Raw genomic sequence first — 18,164 nt, 5'->3', positions numbered from 1 at the left:
GTAGCGCAGGAAAAGTTGGAGAGTCATACTAATGTAGGCGAGGAACATACTGTTCCACACGGCCGACAAAAAGGCAGGCATAACTGGGACATATGCGAGTGCCCAAGGCTATTCCTTTTGTTTGAAAGAAGCAGGAGCAGAGGGAGAAATTATTGAGAGTGAGGACAAGTTCAACCAGACGGAGGAGAGTGCTGGTGGAGGGGAAGTGATTGGGTCTGGTGTCCAGAAAGAAATGGAGAGCTTTGAGTCTTTCCTGACGAGGAATGGAGGTCTACTGGATCTGGACATCCATAGTGAAAATATGATGATGGGGGCAAAGGAACTTGAAATCATTGAAAAGATCAACAGTGTGTGAAGTGTCATGGCTGTAAGTAGAAAGGGACTGAACCAGAGGGGATAAATCAGAGGTGGTATGTAGATACGTTCAATGGGGCAGGAACAGGCAGAAACAATGGGACTATCTGGACAGGCAGATTAGTGGATCTTGGGCAGCAGGTAGAAACTAGAGGTGCAGGGTGAGGGAACTGAGGTTGGTGGCAGTGGATGGGAGATCCCCAATGTTAATAAGGTCGGTGAGGGTGAGAGCTCCAATGGCTTGGTATAATTGCAAAAATAGTAGTTATTATTTGAATGCTCTTGTACTTAGACAGATATCTTTCATTTTAAGGACTAAGACTAGAAATATATCAATGTCACTGCTAGTTTTCTGAACTAATCCTGCTACACAAAAAAAGTATCTGGGGGGAGGGGGGGTCACATGGTCACTGATTCAAAGTTAAAATTCACTGGTGACATGTTGTCGAATTGTCACACAAATGGTCTGGTTAAATGGAATGTGAGCAGTACAGGTGCTCCCACTGCTGCCTTTGAGGAGTTCATACATTCTGAATGTTGTTTCCTGTGGGTTCCTCCCACATTCCAGAAAAGTACCAGTTAAATTTGTAAGTTGAGAGTGCTGGAAGCAAGGCGACACTTACAAGCTGCATATCCTGAACACAAATGATGCATTTTACGATATATTTGGATGTACATGTGACGACTAAAGTGAATCTATTTGAATTTAACCTTTTAAAGAATATCTAATTTGATAGTGAATGTTACCAGCCCAACCAAATGCATAAAATTAGTTAGGCATTTGAAGGTCATGCTATGCCAGGCTACTCTATATCCCTGAAGATACATACTGAATTGTTTCAGGAACATCTTCTTCCCCTCCACCATGTACAATTAACCCATGTGCACTAACTCACTTTTTTATACACACACACACACACAGGGTCTATAAAAAGTAGTCACTCCCTCTTGGAAGTTTTAATTTTTTTTTATTGTTCTACAATATTGAATGACAGTGGCGTTAACTTGGCATTTTGACACTTATCAATAGGCAAAAGACTTTCATGTCAAAAGTGTAAGCAGATCTCCACAAAGTGATCCAGATTAACTACAAATATAAAACACAATATAATTGATTACATAAGTATTTACCCCCCCCCCTTTAATATGACACACCAAATCATCACTTTTGCAGCAGTCAATTGTTTTCAGAAGTCACATAATTAGTTAAATGGAGATCACCTGTGTGCAGTCAAGGTGTTTCAATTGACTGTAGTAAAGATTCACCTGTATCTGGAAGGTCCAACTGCTGGTGAGTCAATATCCTGGCAAAAACTACACCATGAAGACAAAAGAACACTCCAAGCAACTCCATAAAAAGGTTATTGAAAACCACAAGTCAGGAGATGGATACAAGAAAAATTTAAGTCACTGAATATCCCTCAAATCAATCATCAAGAAATGGAAAGAATATACACAACTATAAATCTGCCTAGAGCAGGCCATCCTCAAAAACTGAGTGACCACTTAAAAAGATGACCAGTGAAGGAGGACACAAAGATCAATGACAACACTGCAGGAGTTACAAGCTTCAGAGGCTGAGGTGGGAGAGTCTGCACATAAAGCAACAGTTACCAGGGTGCTTCACCAGTCGCAACTTCATGGGAGAGTAGCAAAGAGAAAACACTGTTTGAAAAAAAAACTCACATGAAATCTCAGTTCGTGTTTGCCAGAAGCCATGTATAAGATTCTGATGTCAGTTAAAAGAAGGTTCAATAGTCTGATGAAACCAAAATTGAGCTTTCTGGCCATCAGACTAAACACCATGTTTAGCATAATCCAAACATGGCACATCATCAAAAAAAATCACTCCTACTGTGAAGCATGGCAGTGGCTGCATCGTGCTGTGGGGATGCTTCTCTGACCCAGGCCCTGAAAGGCTTGTGAAGGTAGAGGGAAAAATGAAAGCAACAAAATACAAGGAAATTCTGGAGGAAAACCTCATGCAGTCTGCAAAAGAACTGCGACTCGGGTGAAGATTTATTTTCGAGCAAGACAATGACCCCAAGCATAAAGGCAAAGCTACACAGGAATGACTAACAAACAATACAGTGAATATCCTGGAGTAGCCAAGTCAGAGACCAGACCTCAATCCAATTGAGAATTTGTGACTCGACTTGTAAAGGGCTGTTCACTCACGATCCCCATGCAATCTGACAGAGCTTGAGCAGTTTTGGACAAAACAAGGAAAAATTGCAGAGTAAGACCTTGCCATACAGACTCAAGGCTGTAATTGCTGCCAAAGGTGCTAAATTCTAACTTGACGGGAATGAGTAATTAGGCAATCAATTATTTTGTGTTTTATATTTGTAATTAGCTTAGGTCCCTTTGTAGAGATCTGTTTTCATTTTGACACAAGAGCCTTTTTCAGTTTATCAGGAAAAAAAACAATAAAACATGAAAACTTCCAAGCAGGGTGAATACTTTTTAAAGACACTGTATATTTGTTACTGTAATTTAGCTTTTTTATTATGTACATATTGCAATGTACTGCTATAAAACAGTGAATTTCATGACATATGCCAGTGATATTAAACCTGATTCTGATAAAATTTGTAACTGCTGTACACTTATGTAATGGTGGTAGTCTGTCCTTTCCCCTCTTTAGACTGGTCCTTGTTCACCCCTTTTCCCTTTGATACCCCTATCTCATCATAGATTGCTTTCTCACTGATTTGCACTCCTGGATCCTTTAGAAATCTGGCTTCCTTTGTAATTCTGGTTATTTGTTGATGATATCAAAGCTGGGTCTTAAGCCCCAAAACAAATGTTTAAGTCTTGTCATTGATGCGGGATCACCGTTAATCAGTTAGTTCACAAATCAGCTACCCATTTTTCTTCAAACTGAACTTTTAATGTCATATCCTTTCTCGCAGCTGCTCAACATTTCCTTCTACTGCAGCCTGTAATTCTCAGTCATTTGGCTCAACTTCATAATATACACTTAATAACAACTCTTTATGTCTGATATCCAAAAATAGCCAATCTTCCTTCAAAGTTCCCTGTTAAATTAAATCTTGAGTTAAAAAGTTATCTCCAACATGGAACAGTACAGCACAGCTACAAGCCTCTCAGCCCATGATATCTATGTCAAACATGATGCTGAATTAAAATAATTTATTTTATCTGAACATGATCCCAACTGAATTTTCATACACCCTTCTAAAAATCACTTGAATGTCAATAATCTGTTCTCTTCAACTTCTCTGGCAGTTCACTCCAGGCACTTAACACAAAAACCTTGCCTTGCACCTCTCTTTTAAACTTAACCCCCTCACATTAAAGCAATAACCTCTTTGGAGACTGACATGTGATCTGATAAAAGTTTATAAAACTGAGGAAATAGTAAGAGTAGATAATCAGTCTTTCTCCCCCAAGGAAGAAATATCAAATACTATAAGGCTTGAGCTTGAAGGTGAAATTGGGAAAGTTTAAAAGCAGATGAGTGGTGCAAGTTTGTTCCTTAATGTAGATCGGTATGCAGATCAAAGACTTTTAAGCCTTAGGATCAGGCCTTACAGCCCACAATGTTGCACCAAACTAGATTAGTAATCAAATGGCTAGCTAATCTCTTCTGCCTACACACTATCCATATACTTCCACTTTTCTCGCATTCATGTGCCTATCTAAACATCTGTTAGAAGTTTCTAACAGATTACCAACACCTACCAAAGCTACCATTACCAACACCTCAGGCAGTGCATTCCAGGTGGATGTCTGGAAAATGCAGCTGGAATGATTCTGGAAGCAGACACAATGGTGGCTTTTTAAAAGAGGCATTTAGACAGGCATGTGAACATGCATGGAATGGTGAAGTATCGATCACACGCAGAAGGGTTTAGGTCAGCACACACATCATGGGCCGAAGAGCCTGTTCCTGAGCTGTACTGTTCTATGTTCACTGAATTACCACAAATTCATCCACTGATTCACATTAAAAGTAGATAAAGAAAAATGGAAGTCTATGTGGGAAATTAGTTTGTCTGTGATGAAATAAAAAATGATGAATGCAAACATTTTCACAACAGTGATGGAAAAAATGTCCAAGATAAAACATTGGTTTTGTTTTATTGTTGTCACATGTACCAAATACAGTGAAAATCTTGTGCTGCACACTCTTCATACAATCAAATCATTACACTGTGCATTGAGTTAGAATGAAGTAAAATAATAACAATGTGGAAAAATGTGTAAAAGCTATTAAAAAGTGCAGTGCAGGTAAAGATAGCTATCTAGATTGTCAAGCCAATATTCTATATTATCCTATATTATCTGTTCAAATCTGGGATTCAAGCTGTTTTTGAGGCTGGCAGTAATGTCCAAGGATTTTCTATCTTCTGCCCAATACCTGGAGTGAGGGAGGTCTTTGATTACACTGGCTGCTTTACTGAAGGAGCATGGTTAGAGAGGAGGCTGGTTTTACTATGTATAGTAAGTGCAATTCAACAAGAAATAAATGGAATAACGTTGAGAAGAGATTTATAAACAACAATGAGTAATATTACAGGGATTTTTTAAATTAATTATCCACAGCTAAGGAAAAGTAGTCAAGATCCATCAATTTCTGATCAAATAGATTTTGGAATTTGAGGAAAATCACAGTTGTCAAACAACATAGAAAGAAGGATGGCAACACAGATAAATGAACTGTGGAACAGTAGGCAAGAATGAAAAGTAAATTGATTTTATTTTTAATTATGTCCCACAGAGACTCTTATTTTCTAGTTGTATGCAAATGCATTTTATTTTTAATTTGTAGGAAGTGGATTGTAACAAGGCTCAAAGGCCCTCTTTAGTTTTCTAGTTAAGATATTTTGACATGGGCATAATAGATATAATCAAAATTATAGAACCAATTTACAATTCAAAATAATTAAGAAAGGATAGAGATTACATAAGTAGATGAACAACTCAATGGAAAGCAAAGATGGAGCTAAACACCAAGGTCTTTAACTATGTAGAAACAATCATCAGAAAGGAGTGCATCTATGGAAAAATAATCAAGAAAACTGACTATACTTCCAAAGACATAACACATGAAGGAAAGGAAATATGCTACAATATTTTAAGTATTACTATGTGCAATTATGCAAAGCCTGCAATGAGCTTAAACAAAGTACTGGCATTGTGGTCTTTTATGAACAGCTGCCAGTGAACTGATCCATAATGTACTCACATCTGACTTTGTCCCATATCCTTTAATGCTTTTAGTCAAATTAATTTGTGAAACAATCTACAATTCCCTTTTCAGTTTAATTCTCTCAGAGATGCCAGTCTTTGTAATGGAAAACATGGCTATGTGGTATTTCTTCACCCTGCAAGTAGTTTATGAGTAATTGCGGCCACAACATAAATCTTTGTAAGACAAAAGCTTTGACAATCAGTCAACCCACTAACCAGTCCATAAATTCAAGACTCAATCTCTTCCTGTTCAATTTCTTGGCCATGTAAATAATCTATATTTAATTTAAGAGTATTTCAAACAAAAAGCATCTTTGCAAACTTTCAGATATCTCCTAAAACTCAAATAAACATTTGTAATCCAGGGTCTTCAAAAAAATTAATTCTGCCAGGTACAATTTGTTTGTCTTTTTAAAATTTAAAATATGCTTGCTTCTTAATTCTTTTAAAATTCAATATACAACATAACATTCTTAAATATATATTCAGAATATTCAGAATGCTTAAATCATATTCAGAATTTTCCAAAGTGCAGCAATTACTGAAAAATCTGGAAAATCAGCATTCATTTTTATTAATTCCAGACCCAGTTGTTTTGGAGAGTGTGGTGAAAAAAAAGTTTTTTTAAATTTAAAGATACAGCACAGTATTAGGTCCTTCTAGCCCAACAACCCACATGACCAATTAACCTACTAACCTGTATAGTGAGAGGGAACAGTAATATCTGGAGGAAACCCATTGAGTCACAGGAATAAAATACCATCTCCTTATAGACATCAAACGTTTGCAAGAATGCAGAACTCAAGAAGAATCAAAAAACTGACCAAAAAGTTATCGGAAATTCTTACCCCAGAGTGTCAAAGAGCACCAGATTCAGAGCTGAACCTTTCAAAACAAATTAAGATGGAAAGGAGACACTTAAGTATTATTTCATCTGGTCCTGTGCTATGTGACTGTCAAAGTAACAATTATTATATAAATAACAAGACAATTTGTTTACTTAGCTCTGTCCTCAACAGATATTTGAAAGTGCAAATGTTAGTAGAAGCATGGGTAATTAAGTTCTGTTCCACTAATAAAATATAATTTACTAAACTGATTATAATTGCACAAATGGTTGGACATGAAATATTCCAAGTGGGACATACATAATAGCAGAGTAAAAAGGGAAGATTGTGTCAGTCAAATTATGCCAACATTAAAGTAAGAACTGAAATGTGAGTCTTCAGAGGCTGGTCATTATTGCTGGTCAGGAAGTCAGCGGTGGGTGAAATGATGACCACAGGAGGCAGATGAAATACAGCTTTGAATGAACTGACGGGGGAAGACAAGAATAGACAAGCCTGGAATAAACAATCAGAAAGATTGTTTAATCTTCCTGATGCAATTGGGGCAGAAGATACAGCAACGATTTGAAAACTGGTGTAGGATCAAAAAATATCCCAGTTAAAAGCAAGAAGGTTCCTACAAAAGTTGTGAGATTTAGATCAAAACCTTAATAGCAATTTGCCTCAATGGTCTGATAGCCTGGTATAATGTATCAGACTTACGAATTCTTTAATTACAGGTTAGAAAGGTGATTGGTGGGAACCAGATCTTGAAGAACAGGCATTAGTATAATAATCAACAGCTTGGTTTAATTGACTTGAAAGGGTGATTTGGAATTTGAAAATTCTCTTCTAGTAGAATACTCATTCAAACTCTTGGCTCATGTACAGATATAGATATCTTGGGCACTATCCTCAAGTCCTTGGAGAATACAAGGCTGTTTGTTATAATCAATGATGTTATCCTGTTCAATTACAATTAACCCAATCAATAACTATCCTGCAGTTAGTTCTTCTCCTTCCATTTTGTGTACATTTGGGAGGGCAAATGGTCTGCGGTTTAACATGGTGTTTTGGAGAAAATTTTACACTGAAGTCAATTTGACCTCCCAAACTTCCATAATAATCTCATGCAAAAGATCAGGAGCACTCCAAAGCCCAAATCAAGATTAATATATGGTTTCAATTAAAATAAAGATGCATGGCTAGTGCTTTTATTTTGTAATTTGAACTTTGCTGATGAGTTGGTTGCTCAAATTTTGAGAACACAAAAGAAAATGTAAATTGAATTTTGTTTTGTCCATTCTATTCTGACTTTTAGCCGATTGTTGGTGGGAACGATCATTTGTTTGCACATCATACTTTTTAAATGATTCCTGGGCAGTACATTATTCTTTTGAAGCTTCAGAGTCTAAGTCACATCTGGCTACCCATGACATCTGTTCAAGCATTAAAATACCATTCCCCCCCCCCAATTGAAATCATCACTACATTACCTTTCATCTCAGCTACCTTGCTATTTCAGAACCACCACGTTAAATATTATTCTAGATACCGGCCCCTAAATCAATAGTGCTAACATGGGAATTGATTTGACTTCATAACCTGCATGCTGCCCATCTTTTGAAATGTGATAGTAGCTGCTGAGATATTCAATGTTACCAAAAGAAATAAATCTGATAAAGAAATGTTCTCTAGTCAGTCGCACATTGTAAAGGGAAAATAAAGGAGTTAAAAGGAGTTTACAGTATAAGAAGCTTAATATTTAATACACCAGAGTAACTTTCCTCATAAATGACCATACTCAATTTAAATGCCAGGGAAGTGACTAACCACAAATCTTTCTGAACAAAAAAAATTATGTTTCTCCCAATTCCTCTCCTCCCAAAATAACTTAATCTTCACACATCAGTAATAAGCTGCAATGCAATCACAACAGAAGCCTTACTTACCCACAGTTCCAATGAAACAGAAACCAGTTTCCTCAAGTGTTAAACATTACAAACAAATGATAGTTTCAGCAGTTCATATTTACCTAGAGGTACAGCACAGTAACAGACCCTTCTGGCCCAACGAACTCACACTGTACAACTGCATCCATATGACCAATTAACCTAATGACCTGTACGTCGTCTTTGGAATGTGGGAGGAAACTGAAGTCACACAGTTACCAACGGAACAAACTCCTTACAGACAGCAGCAGGAATGAACCTGGTTCACTAGTGCTGTTAAATTATATACTTAAGAGAAGTGCATATACAACCCTGCTGCCCACTAGGTGACACATTTCTTAAAACCATACTATATGCTCTTCAAAGGAAGTATTAATACATGAGGAGTTCAGCATTGTTGCACTGGGAACAAAGAAAGCTTATGTACTAAAGTAATTTATGATTGGTTTCACCATGTAGGAGAGTTGAGCAAGAAGATGTGATATTGTTGAAACTATGAGCTCTGCCTTTTCCCTTTGGGCTACAAGCATATTGTTTAAACACAATATTTCATCATTGAAAAGGCCAAACAAAACGAACTAGGGCACTAGGTATTTGTCTGAAATACAGTTCATTCTAGTTTGAACTGGGCAACAGCACTGGCTGGGAGTCAATTCCTCCTATCTAATCTCAAATGCAGCAGTAGAGAATTTAAGCTAACATTGTCTGAACATTCTTTCTGAAATGTTAATCTTCTCCGAGACATTCTACTTAGTCACTATTCAGTGCAGGCAGTGGAAATCATAAACCCTCAAACTTAAAAATGCATTAAAATCAACACCTCACAAATACTTAACATATCCATCAGAAAGGCAGCACTAATCAGTTCCAGTAAACTGAATTAGTAGTGCCACTTGTAAAATACTTCAGAACTTTCAGATGAGCAAGCTGACAGAAGATAAATGCATTTGCTAAATATGAAGGGTTCCCTTCCTGGAAGACATATGTTAATCAAACTTGACAAATGTACACAATAGTAACAAAATAATTTTATTTTTGCTTATATCAACAATCTTATGGGTATCTGTAAAAAATAACATTCCATACTGAATGGGAGTGTATGGTTTTTTTAAAATTTACCTTTCAACTGTTTCACAGAAGAGAACAATGACTTCCTGCTGTACATAATACTCTTTAGGAGATTTCACAGGTACCATGGCAGACACATAACTGAAAGAGAAGCCATAATAATGTGTATTTTTTATATTAATTTGCAAAAAAGAGCTGACATTGATTTAAGGAAAATACAGCTGAGAAGGATACGATACTTTTCTTCCTTTTATTCAACACCATTATATATTTTTGAGTAAATTTAACTCCTCCTTCAATCAAGTCCAATATTAAGAGAACCTTCATCTACTGACACACACAAAATGCTGGTGTAAGATGCTGCCTGGCCTGCTGCATTCCACCAGCATTTTGTGTGTGTTGCTTGAATTTCCAGCATCTGCAGATCTCCTCAGGTTTGTGCTTCATCTACTGATATATCTTAACTTAAGCCTCTCATTTGCAACAAAGTATCATTGCTTTGGAGCATTTGACTCATGTTACACATCAGACTCAATTTTTTTTATATCTTTCAGCCTTTCATGGACAAGAATGCTCTGGGTTATTTTGATTCCAATTCCCTCAAAATAGTAGCTATAATCTCATCTCAATGTTATACCCAATCTGAAAACCACAGTTCTCCCATCTTCTAAAGTAAAACCCATAAACTAGAAACAACCCAAAGACTTCAACAGATAAGTTTTTTTTTAGAATGGTCATTCTATTCAGACCAGTAGAGAACACCACCATTCTGGTACCATAACTTCATATTTCCAAATTCTAAACTCCGATCTCAACAGCAGATTGCCTTTGTTGGACCCCTTTATCTAACATTCACAGAACAGTAACACTTCCACCCCGTGGCAAATTTCGACAGGGCTTTAAAGAACGGCAGAAGGAAAAGTGAGGGGCGAAGATAAAATTGAGGGATGCGAAGACATTCCAGTTGATGAAGCTGAGGACATTCTGACTGAATTCATTCTTGCAAAGGTAGAAAATGTAATGGCATTAATGAGTTTTCCCTAACATCATGAGCATGTTGAGAGATGTGGCATATTAATTTCACAACACATGCCCGTGATAATAAACCTGATTCTGATTATACTAAGGCATTTGACGCTTTAAGGAAGGACAAACAAACTGGATTCTGGCTGGTTGGTTGGTTGGGGCAAGAACATGGTTGCAAATAAAGGTAACATTGATGCAAGAGAAAGAACTGATGATTCCCCAGAAAAACAGGGATTGATATTGGAGGAACAAAATATAGCAAGTGACAGAAGAAATCAGGTTTACAACTCCAAGAACCCAACAGTAACAATTCAAGAGATTTAAACAAAGTGTAACCCCAAAGTCACAAAGTGCAGCAAAGGTACACAGTTTCTGTAGCAAAACACTGAGTCAGGCAGGATCTGTGGAGGCTTGGGGATAGTTGATATAAACAGGTAAAGACCCTGCATCAAAACTGAGAACGTGGGTAGGGAGGGGGGACAGTCCACATCAAGAGGTAAGGGGTTAGGGCAAGGCAGCAACTGGCAAGTGATAGGTGGACACAGGTGAGACAGGACTGATGGACAGATGGAGCCAGGTGGGGGAAGAAGTTTGTCATTATTACTAATAATACCTATAATACTAATTCCACATTAATATGTCAGGTATATCAATTAGATATGTTGGAATACAAATCTGGTTCTCCGGCATGTTAATCCTAGAGATTGCATTGGGGTCCATTACAGAAAAAGAGAGCATAATGTCAGTATAAAGTACACTTCATCTTCAGAATTCTCTACCACAGGAAGCCCTGGAGACCAAATCATGGACCTTGTACAAACCAGAGACAAAAAAGATTTTGACCATGGAGAACAGAAAGCGACATTTAGCTGAGGCCAAGGTCAGATCAGTCATGATCTGACTGAATGGTGAGCACTAGCTGAAGAAGCCATACTGTGGCACTCATGTTCCTGCACCCTTGAGCTGTGTTCAGGGTGCAAGTTTTGAAGATTCTTGTTCAGCCAGGGCAATTGCCAGGAGTTTTGGGGTCATGTATAGGCCAGACAAAGGTTGCAGATTAGTGGATCAGAAAGATGTTTATTTAAAATAGCAATCCAGAAACATGGCTACCATCAGTCTTTTTTTAAAATCAAAAGGATTTTAAAATCCCTCAATTAGTCATATGAGAGCTGAAATCATTGTTTTTAATGTCCCAGGCCTTTGGGTCTCAATAAAATGAACCAATGTTGCCTTTTTACCCCAAAAGTTTATTATAAAACCTTAACATATAGAGCAGGTGGCATTCATTTCTGCAGAGGTCTGCTTCTACAGATTTTAATGTACTTCCATACCCTTCTGGTTTCATTTCACTTGCTTAAATTGATACTTAAGTTCTGACAGAATCGACAAGGATCAAATCTCTTGCAATAAAAATCATTTCAATCTAAAGCTCTATTAGCCTATAATCATACTAGTTAAAATTTGGAGGATAAAAATCGAAGGATATAGATATATTCAGAACATCTTGCCTGAATTAGTCAAGCAAGAGTGATAACTAGATCAATTTCAAGTTCTCATATTAACCATCATATGCTGACCTTGAGATTTTTAGAAATATGATTAGTAAGTCCATGTATATGGCTTCCTTTAACAAATTTTTAAAAAATAAATCAAACAACTGGGTTTCATCAACAAGCTTAATAGCTTATCTACTGAGTCAAGCGATGAAGGTGGTAGGTAGGACTTGTGGGTTGCATTGTGTCAGTTATCTTCACACAATTAGAACCAAATTGGTGATTGTTGCCTGAGCAACTAGCAATCCCAAGGGAAAATTTGGATGGTGGAGGTTCAAAAGAAAGCAGTGAGATCTATATCTTGGTATCATAAGACTCCCTTATTCCTCATCAGTTAAAGACTTGCCAATATTCACAGTCAAGTTTCTGTAGAAAGCTGAGACACACAGAGTAAAGGAGAAAGCCATTCAGCCCGATTTATTGGTGCATGCTTTTTGATAAGAGAGTAAGGAGATTATTCTCCCTCTCCCCAACTTCTGACCCTCCAATAACTAAACATCTTTCCCATCTTAAAACATTTCTTGGCTTTTCATCAACAGATCCAAGGTTTCTGTGCCAATTAGTCTTTATACTAAAGCATTTAATGTAACAATTTACTTGTTTGAAGACCCACTCAGAGCAATAAATTAAAATTAGTGTTTTGTCAATAATTTCTTCAAGAAAACAGGCTTTCAAAGCCCCCCTAATTCAGTAGATATATACATTTATTGTAAATTTGCTATTGCAATGAAAGCTTTCCTTCCCAGCCTTCTTGCTAAAACTATTGCAGACATAATTTTAGTGTTGTTTTTGAAACACTGGAAACAGCACACAGTATTCAAACTTTAGCCAATTATTGCCTCAGTAGGTCAAGCAACAGAACACAAAAGCACCGAAATAGGCCTTTCAGCCCATCTAGTCCGTGCTGAACTATTTGCCTGCTAGGTGGTATCCATTTCATTCATCTACTACCCTCTTTTACAGTCACGATGTTTACTTTCAATATATTTTAATCACACATTTGAACTCTTTATTCATTGACATCCTTTAGCATTATTAAAACACATGTTTTTTTCCATAATATTTTTCAACCATCTCTCAATTTCCTAAACCTTTCTCATGTCCTCTTACTTTGCGGCTCTGCATTACTATTTTGCAAAGCTCCCACTTTTGTGTCAGTAATGTTGTCTACTAACTTAAATGTCTATAGATTCAATCACTAAGAACAAATACTTCAGGTACTACTTACTCAGGAAAACCAAAACCACTGAACCAGTATTTCAGTTGTAAGTACTGTATTGTGCACCTTCATCCAGAGGAACATTGTTTCATTTGGCAGTATATACATATATAGTTGAATGACAATAAACTAAGCTAGAACTTGAAAAGCTACATTTAAGACAACTTGCCTTATAAGTATGAAAACCTGCTCAAAATTTGATATGGAAAGAAATGGGATAGAACATAAGAGCATTCTGATAACAGTGCATGCATCAAGATTTACCATAGTTCAAATTCTGCAAACAAGCCATCAAATTGTTTGAGGGATTCCTTCATTTTGTCAGTATAGGCATTCAAGTCTCTCAGGCACTGGTCACGGATAACATTTCGTACTTCTTCTAGGCTGCGGGTTAAATCTTTGGCCAAAGGTCGCATTGCCATGCTCTCTATTTCACGGTTCATGATAATTGAACCAGCAGCTAAACACTGGATTTAAAAGAAATGAACAGTAGAAATATTAAAATTAATCCTCAAATTTAAAACAAATCACTAAGTAATGACTGAATTGTTTTCTGCAGTTTCTTTAAGATGACCCTATATGTGTGTCATCCAATCAGGATGGTGGAACTAGGTGAAGGTTTGAGAGAATGCTGGGGGAGTGGTTTTGTGAGGGACAAAAAGGTTAGTCAAGGTCTTTGCCTGGGGAAATGAGGAGAGAAGCTAGAGATAACCAGCTGTAAGATTCAATCTGGTAGGAATGCGCAATTCAATGGAACCCAAGGCGCAGAAGTCTACCAAGGATCAGTGAATGTTTTTTGGAAGATTTGAGCTCCAACCTGTGCACATTTGACTGTTTAATTATAATAGGCCCTTTTAGTTTTTTTTATTTCTTTACTAACTCGTTGGTTAAGTTAACAATCATAAATATACTTTTTAATTGTTTGCAGTGTGTGATTTGTTATTTCATTCCGACGGGCAATTGCATGGGGCAGTAAATCACACAGTATTCACACAAACTGGGGTTTGGGTGGGCTAGACATCCCAATCTCAAGATTTGGCAGAACCAGTCATATACACCCTAGACGTACGGAGCCCAAGGATGGCGGTTTCCTCGCCACGGAGTCCAGTGGCCGTTAGTGAGGGGCTCACACACCATTTCTAGAGATGCCCAATAAAAAGGGGGTCTCATATATTTAATTGATTCAAGCTAATATAGCTTCAAGGGACTGTAGGGCAGAGAAACTGGAAACAATACAAGATGGCAAATGCACTTGCAAATTAGAAGAATCTTTTTCAGTTGCAATTTACCCCATTTGGGAGATTACTGAATTAAGCAAATGAGCATAATTAAATGATGAAGTTATTTCTTGAATAATGCATTTTTGTGCACATGAACCAAAACTAATATGCAGACAGTTTACTGAGGTACTGAGAGAAGAAAACATCAAACACAGCTTACCTCAGCTCCAAACCAAAGCTGTCCTCCCAGATTATCATGCCGTATTTCCTCTGGAAACTTCACACAGAAATCCCTATTTGCTCGTTCATTTGGAATGCATTCCTGCATGATCTGGTTTATTATATTTAACACATTATCCTAATTAATAAAAAGAGAAAGAATTCAGGGAATTCAAAATGGTTTAAGGTAAACCATTAAGAAATCTGTTGAAGGAGGCCAATTACAAATTCTGACACGATCATATTAGTCTGTCCTGATCTTAAAATATAATGTAATATGTTTGGCTGAGGTTAAAAAGGTCACGAGAAAAATACAATGCTGTCACTTAAAATTTCAAAGCAATAATTCTGTACAAGAGGTTGTTTAGAATACATTTGAAACACTTCTACAGGTTGTGACGTCATGTTTGTAGAAGCAGAAATTTACAACACAGCAGGCAACTCAGCCAAATGTGTCCTTGCTAGACCAGAAGTAAACCTGTAGGTCAATTCAGAAACAGGAGATTCTGCAAACGCTGTAAATCGAGACACATACACACACAAAATGTTGGTCAGGTCAGGTAGCAGCTATGGAAAGGAATACAGAGACAGTGTTTCAGGCCGAAACCCTTCATCAGGACAATTCATACAAGTCACGTTGGTCAATTACATTTCCAGTTATTGCTTTTTGTTAACATACGAGTCTTCACATGGCAATTTCATACTTTACTCAGTACCCAAGGGTGTTTATGCCTCCGCAACTCTTCAGGAAACACTCCACATCCCACTACTCATTTGGTTCCACAGTTCGGAGTTTCAGATGTGATTCAGCTAACAGCCTTTTATACTGTTGAAACTTCTGACTGCAAGCCACAGAACACCTACATTCCTCTGCAGCTTTGCCACCACTGAACACCTTGTAACAGTTTTGGGTCAAGGTTTACCAAAATCACAAGCAATACATCAACAGCACACATGTGTGAACCAATTAACTAGTGATTCTGGAGTTACAAAGCTACACTGGCTGGAACATCCCTGGGTGTTCAGTGAACAAGGCAGATTTTCATGTTATCACAGATAATGCAAACAGTAGTCTGCCAAGTATCTACCAGTGTTAGCAAAGGTATTAAAGCTAGTCTCACCTGCCCTCCTGTTCCTTAAGCTCTGCAATTTTCTTCCTTTTGAAGAACTTATCAAAAGGAAGAAGATAATTCTTTGGTCAAACATATTCAGCACACCCTATTTGTAGACACTAAAAATCTGAAGTTAAAGACAGACAATGCTTGAAATACTTAGCAGGTCAGGTAGCAGTTGTAGACAAAGAAACCAAACTAGTCTTTTAAACCCTAGGTTGTGAATCCCGGTATGAATCTCATTTACTTATAACACAAGAGATAGCAATTCAACTACGCTCTTTTAAGACACTCAATCCCATTCTTTCACATGTTCATGAACTGGGAGAAATTGAATGATAAGCAGTACTGATTGAAAGGAACAGCTTCTTCCCCTCCATCAGATTTCTGAAAGGACAATGAACCCATGAACACTACTTCACTATTTCTGTTTGTTTTTTTACACCGCTTGTTTGATTTAAAAAAAATATTTCTTATGATTTGCAGTATACTTTACGTTTTGCACTATACTGCCGCCGCAAAACCACAAATTTTACAACATATGTCAGTGATAGTAAACCTGGTTCTGAGAAAGGTAGTGAAGAATCGATTTGAATTGACTTTATTACTTACATTCTTCATACACGAGGAGTAAAAATCTTTACGTTACATCTCTGTCTAAATGTGCAATTTATAGTAATTAATAATAAATACTATGTAAGATATAACATAGAAATACAATTGCATCAGCATGAATTCAGCAGTCTGATGGCCTGGTGGAAGAAGCTGCCCGAAGCCTATTGACCCTGGCTTTTATGCTGCGGTACCACTTCCTGGATGGTAGCAGCTGGAACAGTTTGTGTTTGGGTGACTCGGGTCCTCAATGATCTTTCAGGCCCTGTTTACACATCTGTCTTTGCAAATGTCCTGAATAGTGGGAAGTTCACATCTACAGGTGCACTGGGTTGTCTGCACCACTCCCATACCAGGCAATGATGCAGCCAGTCAGGATGCTCTCAATTGTCACCCTGTAGAGGGTTCTTAGGATTTGTGAGCCTACTCCAAACTACTTCAACCATCTGGTGAAAGAAGCACTGTTGTGCCTTTTTCACCACACAGCCAGAGTGTACAGACCATGTGAGATCCTCAGTGAAGTTTATGCTGAGGAACTTAAAGCTGTTTACCCTTTCAACCCCAGATCCATTGATGTCAATAGGGGCTAGCTGCTCTCCATTCCTCCTGTAGTCCACAACCAGCTCCATTATTTTTGCGACATTGAGGGAGAGGTTATTTTCTTGACACCACTGTGTCAGGATAATGACTTCTTCTCTGTAGGCTGCCTCACTATTATTTGAGATTAGGTCAATCAGTGTAGTGTCATCAGCAAATTTAATTAGCAGATTGGAGCTGTGGGTGGCGTCATGGGTACACTGAGAGTAAAGGAGGGGGCTATGTGCACAGCCCTGGGGGGCACCTGTGTTGAGGGTCAGAGGGGCAGAAGTGAGGGAACACACTCTTATCATTTGCCAGCGATCTAACTAAAGACATATTTGGAGGTGTAAAAAAAGATTAATGTAATCAGGAATACTAGAAGGAGAGGAAACGAATGAATGCAGGAAATAGGAGAAACTCAAGAAATGTTGAAATCTGATACTATCAAATGCATTATTGAATCCTGAGGGCTAAGATAACCAAAGCTGGCAAATGCAGCACTGTTCCTTAGCTTTGTTTAAACAGTGCAGGAAACAAAGGCAGAGAGGCTAGAGAGGGAGTGAGCAAGAATCAACTTCATGAACCTTTGGTGAAGTCATATTTGGCATACTGAATGCAATTCTGATAATCATCGTCATAGAAAGATGTGAGCGGTGCAGGAGGATGCTACCTGCATTGGAGAGTATTGCCGACAAGGAGAGGTTGGGCAAACTTGGATAATATTTGCTGCACATTAGAGATCAAGAGGGGAAACTTGATAGAAGCACATAAAATTATGAGAGGCAGAGACATCGCCATTCTCCGAGGGAGAAATGTCTAATAATAGAGGGTATAACTTTAAATGGCCAGAGAGAGAATAATTTAAAGGATATTTACAAGGCAAATTATTGTTTTGTTTACACAGAGAGTAGCAGGTGCTTGGAATTTACTGAGGGGAGGTGGGGAAGCAGATACAAAAGGCATTTAGTCAAGTACATGAACAGGGATATAGAGCAATGAGGGTAGATGGAACAAGTTTACTTTGGCTTCACAGTCAGTCGCAGACATTGTAGATCAAAAGACCTATTCCCATGCTGTATTCTATATTCGAAGTGAAGACTCTTGTTATTCCACTAGGATACCCCTAGGTCCTGCAAAGTTACTGTCAATGATTTTTTGCTTCAAGGTACACAATGCCTCAAGGTAAATTCAAAGATCAAGTAA

General features: G+C 37.7%; 1 protein-coding gene across 4 annotated transcripts in view; it reads right to left on the bottom strand.

Annotated features, from left to right (window-relative positions):
- zfyve28 (zinc finger, FYVE domain containing 28) overlaps positions 1-18,164 on the bottom strand; it is a 168,721-nt gene that overhangs the window by 85,585 nt on the left and 64,972 nt on the right. For all 4 annotated transcript variants that reach the window (XM_059974166.1, XM_059974167.1, XM_059974168.1 and 1 more), the window contains exons 3-5: positions 14,660-14,797; positions 13,484-13,686; positions 9,473-9,562 (exon numbers count right to left, since the gene is read on the bottom strand). In XM_059974166.1, the coding sequence (XP_059830149.1) occupies positions 9,473-9,562; positions 13,484-13,686; positions 14,660-14,797 (431 nt within the window). The remainder of the gene's footprint in view (positions 1-9,472; positions 9,563-13,483; positions 13,687-14,659; positions 14,798-18,164) is intronic.

The sequence above is a fragment of the Hypanus sabinus genome, chromosome 7, assembly GCF_030144855.1.
Source record: "Hypanus sabinus isolate sHypSab1 chromosome 7, sHypSab1.hap1, whole genome shotgun sequence".
In the NCBI taxonomy this organism is placed as follows: Eukaryota; Metazoa; Chordata; class Chondrichthyes; order Myliobatiformes; family Dasyatidae; genus Hypanus; species Hypanus sabinus.
This window is presented reverse-complemented; position numbering and strand designations above follow the sequence as displayed.